General features: G+C 40.7%; 1 protein-coding gene across 3 annotated transcripts in view; it reads left to right on the forward strand.

The window, feature by feature from the left end:
* LOC6644057 (dual 3',5'-cyclic-AMP and -GMP phosphodiesterase 11) overlaps nt 1-16,496 on the forward strand; it is a 55,085-nt gene extending 38,589 nt beyond the window's left edge. For 2 of the 3 annotated variants that reach the window (XM_023176791.2, XM_002066727.4), the window contains 15 exons: nt 2,411-2,888; nt 4,423-4,569; nt 4,648-5,038; nt 5,579-5,718; nt 8,003-8,153; nt 10,024-10,179; nt 10,508-11,029; nt 11,100-11,276; nt 12,923-13,009; nt 13,078-13,245; nt 13,318-13,427; nt 13,481-13,669; nt 13,734-13,950; nt 14,010-14,093; nt 14,155-16,496. In XM_023176791.2, the coding sequence (XP_023032559.1) occupies nt 2,411-2,888; nt 4,423-4,569; nt 4,648-5,038; nt 5,579-5,718; nt 8,003-8,153; nt 10,024-10,179; nt 10,508-11,029; nt 11,100-11,276; nt 12,923-13,009; nt 13,078-13,245; nt 13,318-13,427; nt 13,481-13,669; nt 13,734-13,950; nt 14,010-14,093; nt 14,155-15,318 (4,181 nt within the window). In that variant the 3' untranslated portion in view covers nt 15,319-16,496. The remainder of the gene's footprint in view (nt 1-2,410; nt 2,889-4,422; nt 4,570-4,647; nt 5,039-5,578; nt 5,719-8,002; nt 8,154-10,023; nt 10,180-10,507; nt 11,030-11,099; nt 11,277-12,922; nt 13,010-13,077; nt 13,246-13,317; nt 13,428-13,480; nt 13,670-13,733; nt 13,951-14,009; nt 14,094-14,154) is intronic. The other variant, XM_023176792.2, reaches the window with a different exon arrangement.
* The last annotated feature ends 424 nt before the right edge of the window (nt 16,497-16,920 follow it).

A 16,920-nucleotide genomic window follows, 5' to 3' on the forward strand; every position in this document is an offset into this window, starting at 1 on the left:
AACCAAAAAGGACGAACTTTGATCCAAATCAGAGTACCCCTTTGGCAAGGGCATAAAACAAATTGGTTCTCTTTTGCACACTTGCCAACATTCAATTTGCATTTGGCTTTCTTCAACGAAATCCCAACAAAAACTATGAGTACAATGCATGATATATATGTATGTATGTACATACAGACATCCGCATTACGTATATACAAATTTATATATATATATAAACTCCCTGTTAAAAGTAAAATTCCATTGCAATGCTGTGTAAAAATTTGCCTTTCGCCTGAGGGCCAGGGAGGAAGGAGGGTGGAGGATATTTTTTTGTCCCCCCTCCATGCATGTGTGTGTGTGTGTGTGTCTTACATAAAAAGCTGACGCATCAAACCGCAACAGAGTGTTGGTAAAAAGAGTGACACCCCCACACATCCGCACTCGCATCCGCATCCGCATCCGCACACACCATCTACCACGTACCCAACACTGTCAACTTGTCATTTGACTTCGGGTGGCAAAGGAAATGGGCAAAGAAGGAATATCAAGTAGCAAAACAGAGGCAGGAATGGCCCGAGTAGGGTAACGAAACAAGGGGGAGAGGGATGCTGCCAAATGTTTTGCTGCAGCTTAGGCATGTTGCAAGGAAAATGCAGCTTAAAAGATTAAATTCTGCCACAAAAGATGCTGGGGCAACAGCAGGGGAGGAGCGGTGGAGGAGGGGAGGTGGAATGTGTGAGTGGTAGATAGTGGCATCATAACATATAGACAGAGCTCCCCTCTTCTTTGGCCATAAATTCCTCTCAACATTAAGTAGCTAGCTTTAAACTTATTGGCAAGCTTAACAAGACGAACAGACCAACAACGTGAAATGGAGAAAGAAAACGAAAGGGGAGAAACAAGCATGCAATGAGCTGATGAAATTGAAACGTAAAGAAACTGCGGAAAACCCTTTGGAAAAATTAAATAAAATTTACCTTTTTACGGTTACCGAAGGGATTACCTGAAGCTAAAGATTTGTTTAAAGTTAGTTAATCCTCAAAAATAATGAAAGAGGTGGTCCTTTGTTTTATCCTTATTGCAAGTAAGCGCATCATCATACGGTCACACTATTGCGCAGTGTTGTACAACACCCAGATTAAGCTCCTAATTCCATATCATTCATTCTCCTTTGTTTAGTTGTGTTTCCTTTTGAGGGTTAAAGAACCCGGACAAAGGAAATGCATTTAAGTCCACATTTATTTATTTTGCTACACAATATTTTGTCAGCCACAAAGCGAAAAACTCTTTAAGCCATACACAGACTCAGACACAGCCACAAACACACACACACATACACTGTGAAGTGAATGCTCGGAAAATGCTTGAACTTTTCACAACAACTGAGTCAATTTGTAACTCCTTGTCAGCAAGGGGCGAGGGGAGAGGGAGGGTGGGTGACATGGTAAAGCTTAGACCAAGTCAAATTGTCAGCGACAAGAAGAAGTCGTTTTGTTTGTTTGTTTATTGTGCTCGAAAAAGTGTATCATAAATCAAATTTGCTTCACAATATTTTTATGTTGTGTGAGTTTATTTTGTTGTGTGTGTGTGTGTGTGTGTGTGTGTGTGTGTGTGGGGGTGGGTGTGTATACGATCACCCAATCCAGACACATTAAGTAACATTTTAAGGACATCCATCAGTTGCTCTGTACAAGACTCGTGTCTATTTTTAGCACTTAATCAGGCATTCAATGGTGCCATTACATACACTAGGCACGAACACACTAACAAGCACACACACACACACACAGAGTCAATATTTCAAGGAAATTGCCAATATTTCCGGTTAATGTTAACTGTAGTGGAGGGGAACTTCTTTGGGGCGCCATTTTACTTGAACTGTCGCAGTTATTTATGGCGGGCGGCATGTGAATTTTCTTCTATTATCCTTTTTTTTTTAAACAACGACTTTGCCTGAGCACTTAATTGTTGCACATCCTTGAAAGGACTCAAAGCAGAAGTGTCCGAAAAGCTATCATGAGAAATTTATGTGATTTGCTCTAGTCAAAGAGAGATTTCAAATTGAAAAATTCACACAGCACTCAGCACACACCACACAACAGGAGCATGTGTTAGTGTCTTTTGGGTTTTTATTTTATTATTGTTGTTTTACGATTATTTAGCGATTTGCATATTTGAGAGGGATCACGTGCCTTGAAGGGATATGAACCCATTTGCAATGCAAATGTCGCGGGAATCGAATCGAGTGTGTATAAGGATACGTTATACAGAAAGAGGCAGAAAGGGGAAGGGAGCACACTTTGCTGCTCCATAAAACTGTCAGCACACATGCAAGGACTATAAAAATGTTTAAACTCTGCACAATGCACATTAAATATTCATGTTTTTTATTCAACAATTCCCCCCTACCCCTTTCCTTTCCTTGCAGGTCTGCATTTGCGCAGCATTGAGGAACCCGCGACAACGCCATTGCAGCTAGCTGCCAGGATGCCCGCGGAGCAGGGGGGCACAGGGTACGGTGTGAGTGAGCACAGTCTGCTACTTGCCACACGCTCGGGTGTCCCCCTGCCGCTAACACAGCAACAACCACTACCTGCCCACTATCAACTAACCAGCAATAATCATCATAACTCTGGTGGAGCTGGCGGAGGTTCCTCCTATATACCATCAACCTCCTGCTCATCAGCAATAGCTGGCAGTCATCAACAACAGCCGCTCGCTCCCTCCCAGCAGCAGCAGCAGCTTCTATCCTCACCATACAATACAACGTATCAGCAGCATCACTATCACCATCATCATCTTCAACCAGCATCGCCACAGCATAGCAAGCCCTATGATCCGGAACATGCTCGCATGGAGGCCTGGATGGATGAGAATCAGGATTTTGTACAGGACTATTTTATAAGGTGAGCAAAGATGAATCCAAAGACAAATGAATCGCAAACAAATTGTTATCAATCATTATAAAACAATCACAAATGAGCTCGTTCTCTAATCTTAAATGACTCATTTGTTGGGACATAATGGTATCCTAGCCACATTCTCTTGATAAGTGGCTAAAAAACCCTAATTTCATCAGTTTTGACTCCTTTTCGAGTCATGTTTTAATCATTAACAACGAGTTTTATAGACATTAATATTTTACCACAAGCAACTCTTTCTAGAGTCACATTTTAAATCGTGACGGACTCGTTTTAGGCTCATATATAGATCCAGAGGGATTCTTTTCAACTCATATTTCAATCAAGTAAGAAAATAAAACCATTTTAGTCAACAAGAGGCCTCAAAATAGACTAATCAAAGTGATTTCTGTCAGCATCAGTAATTTATAGAGAGAGAGCAAAAGTAAACTATTAAAGAAGACATTGAATTCTTACTAGAAGAAAGGACAACATGTTTTAACAGATACAAGTATTTCAAATCATTCAACTCATAAGCATTTGTTGAATTTAAAACATTCGTTATAGATTCTACAAATTGAAATTGATTTATTCCCATATTAAATTGACAACTGGAAAAAAGAAGAGAAAACATTTCTGGCATATGTGAGTAAAGTCAACCCAAAGTGTGATTTAAAATTGCATTGTCATGGCTCCGCTGTCATTGCCTCAAATATTCCAAACATTCTGGCCATATTTATAGGCAGCAATGGCGATGGCCGACCAGCTCGTTTCCGCTATAAACCGGAAATTGCCTTTCATGGCGGCAGCAGGCTCAACAACACAGCGTGAGGCTCACAAAGCGGGGCAAACTAATATATGTTGTTTGTATGGGACAGACTGGAGACTCGAGGAGAAGAGTAGGAGACGCTTTGCCCATGACACATAATAAAAATCACTAACAACTAAAAACATAAATTGGGCTTTATTTTCATGGTCGAGCAACGGCCAACGGCCGCTGGGCGGATATTAAACGAGGCAGAAAAAGGCTTCATTTTGTGTATGTACTTTGCATAAGAATATGGCCACATGTTTTGGACCCTTCATCCCACCATACCAGTTGGCCTGGTCACCAAGCCAACTCTCTCTCCCTCTCACTCTCCCTCTTTCTCACTGTCTGAACTCTCAAAAGAGTTGTGTGCTGTGATTGCTCGTTGTGGATTTTTATGCCGAACGCGCGTGTTCATAAGGACACATGCTGGGCATCATCATCATCATCAACAGCAGCAGCAGCAGCCAGAAGGATATGTGTGGCAGGAGCTGGAGGTTCTATCTCGTTTGCTGAATATTTATGAGCTGGCATTTTATTAGACAATTTTATGCGGCACACACTCACCCACACTCACACTCACACTCACACAAAAGTATCTAAAACGAGAAGATTCGCTCTATTGCTGCGGCAATTCATTTGTGATTTTTTATAAGATTTTAATATGTTTGAAAAGGTCTGAAGAAAACTCTTTTTCCTTTACTTATTTTCCAATTCGATTTGATTTTGCAGAAAGGCAACCCGTCAGACAGTGGACGCCTGGCTCGTGTCGCATGCCACCTCGGCTGGCAACGATGTGGTCAGCAGCACTTCACCCACACATGCCAATGGACAGACTTGTTCCTCTCGTGGCGGATCGGGGGCCACCACACCAGTGCGGTAAGTGGGCGGGGCAGAGTATTGTGGCGGAACTCTCATATTTAAATGTGTTCTCTCGCTCTCTGTTTACGCATGCAGGAAAATCTCGGCTCATGAATTCGAGCGCGGCGGTCTGCTTAAGCCGATTGTCAATACGATTGATGGGACTCCCACATTTCTCAGCATTGGGCCACAAATGGATAATGTTGGCGGTGGCAGCTGCTCCAATCTACAGACTGTCGGCGGCTTTGGGTCCGGCCAATCTCAGTATCATCACCATCATAATCATCACCAGTATCATCAGCATTATCCGCAGCACAGTCATTTCCAGGCTGGCGGAGCTGTGGGCAGCAGCAGCACCGGCGGGGTAATGGGTCCTGGCGGCAATGGCCATCAGTATCCTTATTATCCGTATTGCCATCAGCGACCGCAGCGATTGTCCCGAAATGAGTTGAAGCAGCTCGATGAGAAGGAGTTGATTTTTGAACTGGTTAGTGAAATTTATTTTAAATTTAAATTCCGCATACGCCCTGTTGACCAAATTCATTCGAATGCATTTCTCCAACTAATTTCGATTGTTCACACGACACACTTGTATTTACGCCCCCTTCCCTCCCTTCCCTCTGTTTGTGTGCACTTGCAATTGATTTTGCCACCCAACACAAATAAAGCGGTTGCCATTCGGATGGTCCCTTGTTTGGCTTTCTCGCCCATTGACGTTGTTATCAACAGTCAGTACACTGTTATGATGATGGAAGGGTGTGGGAGTGATGGGAGCACGGTGGGGGTAATGGCCGTTAGCAAAGTAAACCTAGCTAAATTGTCTCAGACGTCAGTCGTTATTATAAATAGCCATCTGTTTGGTGGGCTTATTTACATCAAGTGCCAATTGCAATCGCAATCGCATGTGCAATGAGCTAATGACTTAAGTCTTCTTTAGCATTCTATTGACCCTTTAAAAGTAAACCCACTTACTTACCTACCAAATGTGGCTTATATTTATGGTTTTTCACTTTCCACTCGTTCGCAGGTAAAAGACATTTGCAATGAGCTCGAGGTGCGGACATTGTGTCACAAAATACTTCAGAATGTCTCGGTATTACTGAATGCGGATCGCGGATCGTTGTTTCTGGTGCAGGGACGCTGCAATAGCGCCGATGGACTGAAAAAGTGAGTATCAGAAATTAAATAAACAAAATCTATGTCGACTCCATTTGATTTGTCAAAAGTACAAACCAACCAAAAGAAAAGCCAAGTTAAGGTCTTTTCACAAGAAGAAGCATTTGTGAGATTTTAAGTGTTAGTTGAATTTTGGGAAACTTGCCAAACAGTTTGCCAAAAATTTATGAAACCTTTGGCTCCAGGTTGCCAGGACAAAATCTAATCTGGGGCATTAAGTCATGAGATGAAGATAATTGAATCCTTTTAAGAGTCAGTGTATGTGTCTGTTAGTCTGTTAGTTATATTGAAACGGAAAGAGAGATATATTAAGCTTAAAACTGTATTTCTTTCTTTCTGTCTGTCTTCTTGTCTTTAGTGTATGATAGAAGTTGTGACAGTTGTGTAAGACAGAAGGGAATTAAGAGACCAGGATATGAAGGAGTTTGACTTGCAATGGACAAGTATCGACGGCCTTTTGTGAGGTTCTGTTTATCGATAACAATTGTTAAGTGCAAAGTCCATTATAAATCTGCCTTAAAACAAACTTTCATTCATAGAAGTTACTTTAGAAATATCATAAAGTTGGAACACAAATATTACGGTCTTTAAAAGATTAAACTTGAAGCACTAACCATAGAACACATAGATGGGACAAACTCATGATTTTTTGATTGCAAACGCTAGCCTAGTCATGGAACCCCAGAGAACTTCGGGAAAACCCGAACGCTCTCACTCTCAATGAGAGTGAGTAAAATGGGGAGAGGGCAAAGCAGCTACGAAAAAATTTCAGTCTAGCACAGACTACCGAACGACGAAGGCAGGCCTACGTCGCTTGTGATTTCGTTCTGTCTATGTATGTGTACACTCGTCGGTACATGCTCAGGCTTCGTAGTGTGTGTGTGACGTGAAGTTGTACAACATCGCATTTCAATAGCTCGCTCGACCAAAATTTTTCATTTTCGACAAAACAGCGGCAATGCGAATAGGATATGCCCCTGTCGAAAGAATATCAAGAAATATTGGCATCAGCTACGTATGTATCCCGGTGGCTGTGCCGATAGAGTGTTTGCTTGGCAATAGGAATGTCGCTGGTTCGAATCCCAACTCGATTATCGTTAACGAAGTTTTTTTTTGTCTATTTTTTTTATTTATATAAAAATAAAAAAATCAAAATAAACAAAAGGAAAAAAAAACAAAATGAAAATAAATAAAAAAAAAATCAAAAAGGAACAAAATAAAAAATAGACAAAAAAAAACTTCGTTAACGATAATCGAGTTGGGATTCGAACCAGCGACATTCCTATTGCCAAGCAAACACTCTATCGGCACAGCCACCGGGATACATACGTAGCTGATGCCAATATTTCTTGATATTCTTTCGACAGGGGCATATCCTATTCGCATTGCCGCTGTTTTGTCGAAAATGAAAAATTTTGGTCGAGCGAGCTATTGAAATGCGATGTTGTACAACTTCACGTCACACACACACTACGAAGCCTGAGCATGTACCGACGAGTGTACACATACATAGACAGAACGAAATCACAAGCGACGTAGGCCTGCCTTCGTCGTTCGGTAGTCTGTGCTAGACTGAAATTTTTTCGTAGCTGCTTTGCCCTCTCCCCATTTTACTCACTCTCATTGAGAGTGAGAGCGTTCGGGTTTTCCCGAAGTTCTCTGGGGTTCCATGACTAGGCTAGCGTTTGCAATCAAAAAATCATGAGTTTGTCCCATCTATGTGTTCTATGGTTAGTGCTTGAAGTTTGCTTTGTCCAAATGGTTTTCTGTTTAGTCGGCCAAGCGGAAAACAAGGCTTAATGCCAGTTGCATTCCAGGACACAGAAGATTTTTCTTTAGCATCAAGTTGTTGCCATTTTCTTTTCTGCTGTCTCTCCTTTAGAGAGAAAGAGGATGACTTCATTGGTGGCATTTTACTTTTTAGTCTGCGCAACATTTTTATTGCATTTGTTTTTGGCATTCTATGATGCGAATGGGTACAGTCGGGCGGGGTGGCAGGGGTCGAGGAGAGGGTCTTTATAAATGTCATACACACATCGCCCGATAATATTTTGCTCGCATTCACACGGAGTGAAACACTAGCCGCCATTTTGTAAAGATTGTGTGACGCCATTTTGTTGCACTTGTACGCTACGCTAATTGCAATTGTGTGTGCATTTGTTGCAAAAAAGAAGCTGGCGCAGAGGAGTCGGTGTGGGTGGGGGGGAGAAGCAGGAAGCATTGGGTCTGCAACGGAATATATAATTTTCTCGAATCTCTGTTATTTGCCTTGCAGATGTCTCGTCTCGAAGCTGTTCGATGTCTGTCCACGTAGCACGGTCGAGGAAATGGAACAGCAGGAGGAAGTCCGCGTGGCATGGGGCACTGGCATTGCCGGTCACGTGGCTGAGAGCGGCGAGCCTGTCAACATCCCAGATGCTTACCAGGTCAGTACTACACACACACACACACACACACACACACACACACACACACACATATATATATACATTAAGTGCTGCTCTGAAGTGGAAAGTTTCCGCTGCTCCTCGGCATTGACAAATTTGAATGCTCACAAGAAGCGGGCCAATATATCATTTGAGGGCCATAAATCAAGTAGGAAAATTTCTCGATTTGAAGATTTATGAACAGACTGACTATGTACGTACACACTGTGAAATGTCAGAGATGGAATTATTTAAGTTTCAATATTGTTCACTGAACTCGTCGCTGCGGCATTAGAAACACTTTTCACATTTCCTCTTCATCTTCTGCTTTTTTTTTTGGCAATTTCTCTTGTCTGCCAGTTGAACCGTTATTAATCTTGGGCAAAATGAAAAGAAAAACAAAAAGAAGCGTCAAGGTCATGCTACGGCAATGTTATATCACTGATATGGACAAGAATTTCATTTTTTATTGCCCCTTTAAGCCTTAACATTTGCCTCGCATTTTATTGTTTGTCTTTCTTGTGTTTGAGTCAACTTAAGACCAAGATTTAACCACAAGGTAGATAAACGCGCCGTAAATGTGACGCACGCGTGAATCTCTCTCCGAAACTCATCTATGGCCGTCTCTTTATCAACAACATACCGCAAATGTTGGCAGAATTAATCAAACAACAAATTTGACACTTGCCGGTACCAGACAGCGCGACCGTCCCCGAATGGGATCTCTATCTTTGAGACTTGAGTTGATCTTCTTTTCCATTTGGTGTGAATGAGACGCATTACGCCGTGTGTTACGCTTCAATGCAGACATTTAGTGGAGAATTTCGCTTCAAACTGATCTTTATGTGGACTTTGACTTACCGCAAATGAGATGGCTAACAAGCTGCGACATTAGGGGCGTGTCTTTGGACCCACAACACAACACTGATAACTTGTATAAATATAAAGAATCATAGCCAGAACTTATGCTAAAAGCTTTTCACAAAGAGAATATAGTCGCAGAAATTAGTTTCGACTGATTTTTATAGTACATTAACAGAAAACTCTGCGAATTTTGATTGAAATCAGTCAAAAAATGGGTATATAGCGAGAAAATATCCATGGAATACATCAATGACTGTGTTAACTTTCATTTTACGTTTCACAAAACGAACCTACTCCATTTCGATTTTAAAGTACAGTATTTGTATTTAAAAGTACAGTGAAGTTCAACTGAATAGGTTTGACTTTCTTTTCATGATTGAAACGTTGTGTCTTTATAACAAGAACTCCGATTCAAGCTAAGTAAATTATTGACAAAAAACAAATGGAACTAAAGATTAAAGCTCTTTTTAATCACTCAGTCAATTAAATAGTGAAGTCGAAAGTGTCAAATAGAGATTTTTTTAGTTATTTTTCTGAGAAATAAAACAAAACTAACAAACCAGAAACTTAGCTATTTCACAAGTATTTGAATCCTGTAAAACACCATATAGTTAGTTAGTTTGAATCTTAAGAAATTCGCAGTGCTTGTTACAACGTTTGAAACCTAAAACGAAAGTCAAACCTATTCAGTTGAGGGCACTGTATTAACTTTAGCCTATCAGTGCGGGATTTAGCGGGGCCTCTAGAATTCGCAAACCGTAATATATGACACAGAAAACATTCCGATTAAAAATAAATTAAAAATTTCTTTTAAGTAGGAAACACACCTGATAGGAGAAATTGGGAAACGAATTTTTAAATCAGCTTGTAGTGAGGTTTGAGCGGTTGACATTTGCCCAATTGACCATTTGAATTTAATTGGGTGCCAAGTACTAACAAAACAATTCAAAAGTTCAATCAATTCCAATTCAATGCATCCCTTTTGTTTTTATTTTTAATATTACAGGACGAGCGGTTCAATTGTGAAATTGATTCCTTAACTGGATATCGCACAAAGGCATTGCTCTGTATGCCCATAAAGGATTCATCTGGCGATGTAATCGGCGTGGCGCAGGTCATCAACAAAGTGAATGGCGAATGCTTCTCTGAAATCGATGAAAAGGTGAGTATTACAGCTTGAGCTTGATCTCTAGCAAAAAGGTAAAGAGGGAGGGGAAGCTGCTGATGCTGCCGCTGACAGAGATTCCTTTGTTCCAACCAAAGAGCTTAACCCACATACTAGGATAATACGATTGTGTATGTCATCCACCTTTACAACAAATTGCATTCATTATTTAACAAAAGAGGGGAGAAAAATGTGTGGGTACCTTTTATGAAATGCCGTTTCATGGGGGGAAGTGGGAGAGTGGGGGGATTATTCATATGTTCGTTTTCATTATTATTTTTTCGACTTACGGATGGTTATGATGTGGCATGTTAACTCTTTTCAGGTCTTTGCCTCGTATCTGCAATTCTGTGGCATTGGACTGCGCAATGCTCAGCTTTATGAGAAATCTCAATTGGAAATCAAACGTAATCAGGTGCTCTTGGACTTGGCCCGAATGATATTCGAGGAGCAAAGCACCATTGAGCACATGGTCTTCCGCATCCTCACCCACATGCAGAGTCTCATTCAATGTCAGCGTGTCCAGATACTGCTGGTCCATGAGGCCGACAAGGGCAGCTTTTCACGGGTCTTTGACTTTGAGGCAAACGATTTGAGTGAGGAGGAGGCCACTTCCCGCACCAGTCCCTACGAATCGCGTTTCCCGATAAACATTGGCATCACAGGTCACGTGGCCACCACCGGGGAGACGGTGAATGTGCCCAATGCCTACGAGGATGATCGCTTCGATGCCAGTGTGGATGAGAATCTGAGCTTCAAACATCGCTCCATCCTCTGCATGGCCATAAAGAACTCTTTGGGTCAGATCATTGGAGTTATTCAACTAATAAACAAGTTCAATGAGCTGGTAAGTCGTATATATATTCTTTCATTCGAAGTGCAATTATTTTAATTGGGATTTTTGTTTTTCTTGCCAGGATTTCACCAAAAACGATGAGAACTTTGTCGAGGCATTTGCCATCTTCTGCGGCATGGGCATCCACAATACCCACATGTACGAGAAGGCCATTGTGGCAATGGCCAAGCAGAGCGTCACCCTGGAAGTTCTCAGCTATCATGCATCGGCCACCATGGATGAGGCCCATCGCTTGCGCGTAAGTTCCAAATTAAATGGCTCTCCTGGGTGTCGTTTGTTGGCATTTAAGTGCTTAATTTTATTTGCGCACACTTAATTTGTAGAGTAGGGAAAAGGTCACCCGCCAACTACTGACGCTGCTTTCATTCTCCTCTACATTTTTATACTAACCCATAAATTTAGCATGTCCTCTCACTTTCGCCCTGTTGCATTGCGTTCACTTCAGTTCAGTTCAGTTCAGTTGTATTCTGTGTTTTGCTCTGGGGTTTTATTACTTATTTTTGCGTGACACAAACAGAGACAGAACCTGTCTTCCCTTCACCATCACCAGAGAGGAGGGCACCCACATCTGAAGCCTGCGCCAGCGGCCAATGTGTTGACAGTTGTAATTAGTTTGTTCGCACAAGTATGACAAAAAGAAACTTTTCTACCGCTTGAGGATTTGTAAGCCGGCAGTTAAACGACCCTCCTCCTAGTGCTACGAATATTTATATGTATACTTCAGACCTTTCCTTTCCTTTCAACTTTTCGCATCTGTCTCTGTCCGTCGTCTCCGTGTCTCTGTTGCGCCGTGTCGCTTTGTGCCGTAATTATGCTGGCAAAATTATGACCGCCTGTCCGGAGTTAGTTGTCAAGCCAGACAACGAAGCTGGGTTATTAATTTTAATTAAAATTACGCCATTCTATGCGACACTTTTACGAGGGAGATAGAAAGCGAAAGCCCGACGATTATGCCATCAAAAGCAAACCAAAGGAGAGGCAACTCTTTGAGTCGGACTCTGTCCATGGTCTCCGTCTCCATTTCTGTTCTGTCTTCTTCTGCCCAGCCCTGCCAGAAAAATGTCACAATTTTCATGATATACTTTTGCAGCTTTTGCGGCTAATGGACCGCAATTTACATTCGCTGACAGCAAACAGATGAAGGTTGAAAAGGGTTTTGCCTTTTTTTCTAATTTTCATTCTAAAACTCATTTTGGCTTTCAAATCTTTGCCTCTAGAATCTGATATGTAATTCTTTTTATCCAAAAACCATATGTCTTTACATAATATTTTTCCAATGATTTCTAAGGTAACCAAACGTAAAAACAATTTATGTATTCAACTCATAACTATTGTCCTTTCATCGGGCTATCGTTCTTCAAACTTCTACAGCAGACATTGTGTAACTCGATTTCACCTATATCGAACAGTGGTTCGGATAGATGAGCATTACTTCGGGTCAAGTTTAAAAACCGTTCTAAAAAATTGGATTGGTTTTTAAAGGAATTTCATTTTAACACTAATAACTAGGGAAAGAGTAACACAAAAGGACTTTGTCTCGGTCGAGATTAGCCCTGTAAATACATTCTTTTAGCAAAATATATGATTAAAACAATGATTTAACATAAAGATCTAAAAGCAGGCTTCAATTTAATATAAAAGAACACATTTGTGATTACAAATTCTATAGTTTTATATATTATAGAGGATATCAACTGAATAATCTTGTTTTATGAATTTTGAAACTTCATGGGAAAGAAAGTTACCAAGAGGCAACTTGATATCCCAAACCGACTAGACATAACTTTTCTGTTTATCTGTATTCTTTCTGCACTATTTTCTCTAAGGTTTTCCCTTTACTTTGGTACACACTCATATGTAATTTGATCTATTCCCCTTTTACAGCGTCTTCGTGTACCATCGGCAGTACATTTCTGTTTACACGACTTTAAATTCGATGATATACACTTTGAGGACGATGACACGTTGAAGGTAATTAAACGCTTTCCAATTGACCAACTGGCATTCCAATAACCACTTTTTTTAAAATCTATTTTAAGGCCTGTCTGCGTATGTTCTTGGATCTCGATTTTGTGGAGCGATTCCACATTGATTACGAAGTTTTGTGCCGTTGGCTGTTGAGCGTTAAGAAGAATTATCGCAATGTCACCTATCACAATTGGCGTCATGCCTTCAATGTGGCCCAAATGATGTTTGCCATACTGACGGTGAGCAATTGAAACTGAACAATCATCCAGTGGGAATCCATGGAATTAATTCAATTGACTCTTTTTTCTCAGACCACTCAATGGTGGAAAATTTTTGGTGAAATCGAGTGTCTGGCTCTCATAATTGGCTGCCTTTGCCATGATCTCGATCATCGAGGGACTAACAACTCATTTCAAATAAAGTAAGAGACCTCAACTTGGAGGAGAATGCAATTCTAATTCAAACTTCTTGCAGGGCCTCCTCGCCATTGGCGCAGTTGTATTCCACATCGACCATGGAGCATCATCACTTTGATCAATGTCTGATGATACTGAATAGTCCTGGGAATCAAATATTGGCCAATCTATCCTCAGATGATTATTGTCGAGTCATTCGTGTGCTAGAAGATGCCATTCTGTCCACAGATCTAGCAGTGTACTTCAAGTAAGTGCCAATGAAATATATCTACCTAAAAACTGTTTAGTTACTCATTTACTGGATCTTTTAGGAAACGTGGCCCATTCTTGGATAGTGTGAGAGAACCTGTAAGCCACTGGGTGGACGAGGAACCGCGTGCTTTGCTGCGCGCCATGAGCATGACAGTCTGTGATTTATCGGCCATTACCAAGCCGTGGGAGATTGAGAAACGAGTGGCCGATTTGGTTAGCTCCGAGTTCTTTGAGCAGGGCGACATGGAGAAGCAGGAGCTCAACATAACACCCATTGTAAGTAGAGAAGCGAAGCCTTCAGAACTGAAATCTAATTTGTATCTTTTGCCGCGAAGGATATCATGAATCGGGAGAAGGAGGATGAATTGCCCATGATGCAAGTGAATTTCATAGATTCGATATGCTTGCCCATCTATGAGGTAAACCACATGGCATATTCCTTTTTGTAGTCAAGTGCTTTATAGAATTTTCATTTCTTAGGCTTTCGCTCAACTCTCGGACAAGTTGGAGCCTCTTGTGGAAGGCGTGCGTGATAATCGTGGCCATTGGATCGATCTGGCCGATGTGGTAAAGACCAAAACTAGTCAGGATCAGCAAGAGCAAATTGTGATAGCGAATGGTGATGGTAACAAGAAGACAATGAGTGATAATGATGATGATGTGGCTGAGCAGAATGGCGCACAGACCGAACAGTTAATTGTAAATGGCCTGAATGTAGCCAACAGCAGCAGAACTAATAACAACATTGCCGTCGTTGCTTCTCATCCCACCAGCATCCAGCCCAGTGATGATGATGATGCTGATGATAATAAACAACACCCAACCCAAGCCGACGATGATGATGATGACGATGTGGACAAAACGGTTAATGGAGATGGAGATGCCGAGCTCAACCAAGAAGTGCAAGCCTATCATTCAAATGGCAGTAGTTGCATGTCCTCTGCCAGCTCATCATCCGTCTCCAGCCGCCTCTCCACACCACCACCCACTGGCGAAGATGACAGTACTCCCGTCTCACCCTCGAAAATGCTGCAGGCCAATCTGGTGGCTGATAATCTGAACGCCTTGCAACGTAAGAGCTCAGCACCTGCTGCCGGACAAGTTCAGAAACTCCGCTGCAAGAGCTGTGAGAACTCTCGCTGTGGCCTTCAGGTGCGAAAGACCAGTTCCCTGAAGGGGGCTCAAGAGTTGGGTCAACAGAATGGCAGGGCAAAGTGTGGAATATCTTCCATTGACACCCTATGCAAGAGCACTCCGGTTATCAATCATCAACACAATCACAATCATAACCATCAGCATCAGCATCAGCATCATCATCACCACCATCACCATTCCGCCTCGCATCACAATCACAATCACCATCAGAGCAGCGGCATTGGTAGTGCCAGCATTGGTGGCAGCGGCCTAATAACCCTCACTGCTGCCCCCCTGCTTACTTTGGACAGTGATAGAATACCAAAAATTGTTGGTAAATTTGGCAATCTCGATGGTCTGCCATTTGCCAATGGCATTGGATGCACACCGAATGGCATGGCATTCAACAGTTACCAGCAACATCATTCTCATTCTCATTCTCATCTGTTGGCCCGCCGGCACTCGGAGACCAACACGAATGGACCTACAGCCTTGACAGCTGATAAATAAATGTATCCCCCCCACAAGATTTGTTGATATTCGATGTGTAGAGGATTCATTCATTCGATTTACTAGTATATAAACTGGGTGTCTAGTCAAAAACCGGATAATTGAAGTGATAACCCAATTCAAGTGTATTCGAACTTTGTCAGCAATTGTCTCTCCCAAAATTTAATATGTATATATAGTTAGACTTCCCCCTCTCCTTTCCACCCCCCATCAACATCTCTCTCATTTTGTATATATTATTCAATTGAGCAACAGTATCGCAGTTTAGTGAAAAAAGAAAATTCAAGAAACACACACACACACATACCATAAGCAAATTGTGCAACTAAATAGCAAGATTCCTATAAGCTTATGTAATTGTACCTATATGTATATGCTGTCTATCTATATAACTAAAATTTTAGCATATCTTTATATATATATATATATATATTCTTGTAAATGTATGATAAAGAAAAGAAGTCAAATTCTCTAGATTTTTAAGCACAGTTGAAAACAAAAACTAAAATGTACCAAAAAGGCAGTTGACATTTGCTTAAGGTTCATTGAAAACATCAAGTTTCCAAAACACTTAAACCCAAGTATTGTATATCCAAGCAACTAAAGCCTACGTATATATATATATATATATATCTGTATAACTTAAACAGTGTAACAGTTAGTTAATTTATCTTATCCATGGGTACCAAAAGTCTAACTTTAGTAGCAAAAGCAAAGAGAAAAGTAAAAAGCAACCGCTTAGTGATGTTAACTGTCAAGTAACTGAAAACCTAACGCAAGCCTAGCTAATGATAACCTCTTCAAAAAACAAAAAAAAAAAACACACGAAAGAAAGAAAGAAAACAACAAAAAACACTAAGCGCTTTGTATTTGATCCATGCGCTCTTTTCGAATTTAAATAATTATAATATTACTTTTATAAGAAAGCGATTATGTATACATCTTACAATACATTATATGGCACTCTGGGCTGGCCTAAGCAAAACCCAAAAGTCATTGCGAAAACCCAAACAAAATACATAGTCTTAGATATTGTGTAGTAAGCTATAGCCTATCAGCACGTCTAACGTAGAAAATTTCAAATACACAAAGCCAATAATAACCATCTCTACACATATGTATGTACAATACATATGTTTATATAAATACCATACAATACATCCCTAGATTATATTGTACTTTGTGGGTTTTGTTATTTATTGTCGGCATTATACGAATTCCTTCCAGGTAATAGCGCTGCAAACTAAACGTGATTATCGATTCATCAAGTTATTAAAACGACTTACATATATATCAGACGCATTCTGCGCGATTGTCTTGAAAATTCGTTTAATGAGCAATGCAAATATTGGCAACAAACAAAGCGAAAGCGAAAGCGAAATGCATGTATCACACAAAATACACAAATTATTTGCTGTAATCGAAATATGTTTAAAAATAAAATCAAAACTTAATAAAGTATTCAAATATCTACAGATTATAAACAAATTGCTATTTAGAGTTATTGCAACTGAATGGCAAATACTGCAGCATACTTTTAGGCACCAACTACACTAGGCAACAAAGTTTTTCTTTGGAATTAGTCGCAGTAATTTACTTGAT

Source organism: Drosophila willistoni, assembly GCF_018902025.1.
Source record: "Drosophila willistoni isolate 14030-0811.24 chromosome 2R unlocalized genomic scaffold, UCI_dwil_1.1 Seg167, whole genome shotgun sequence".
NCBI lineage: Eukaryota > Metazoa > Arthropoda > Insecta > Diptera > Drosophilidae > Drosophila > Drosophila willistoni.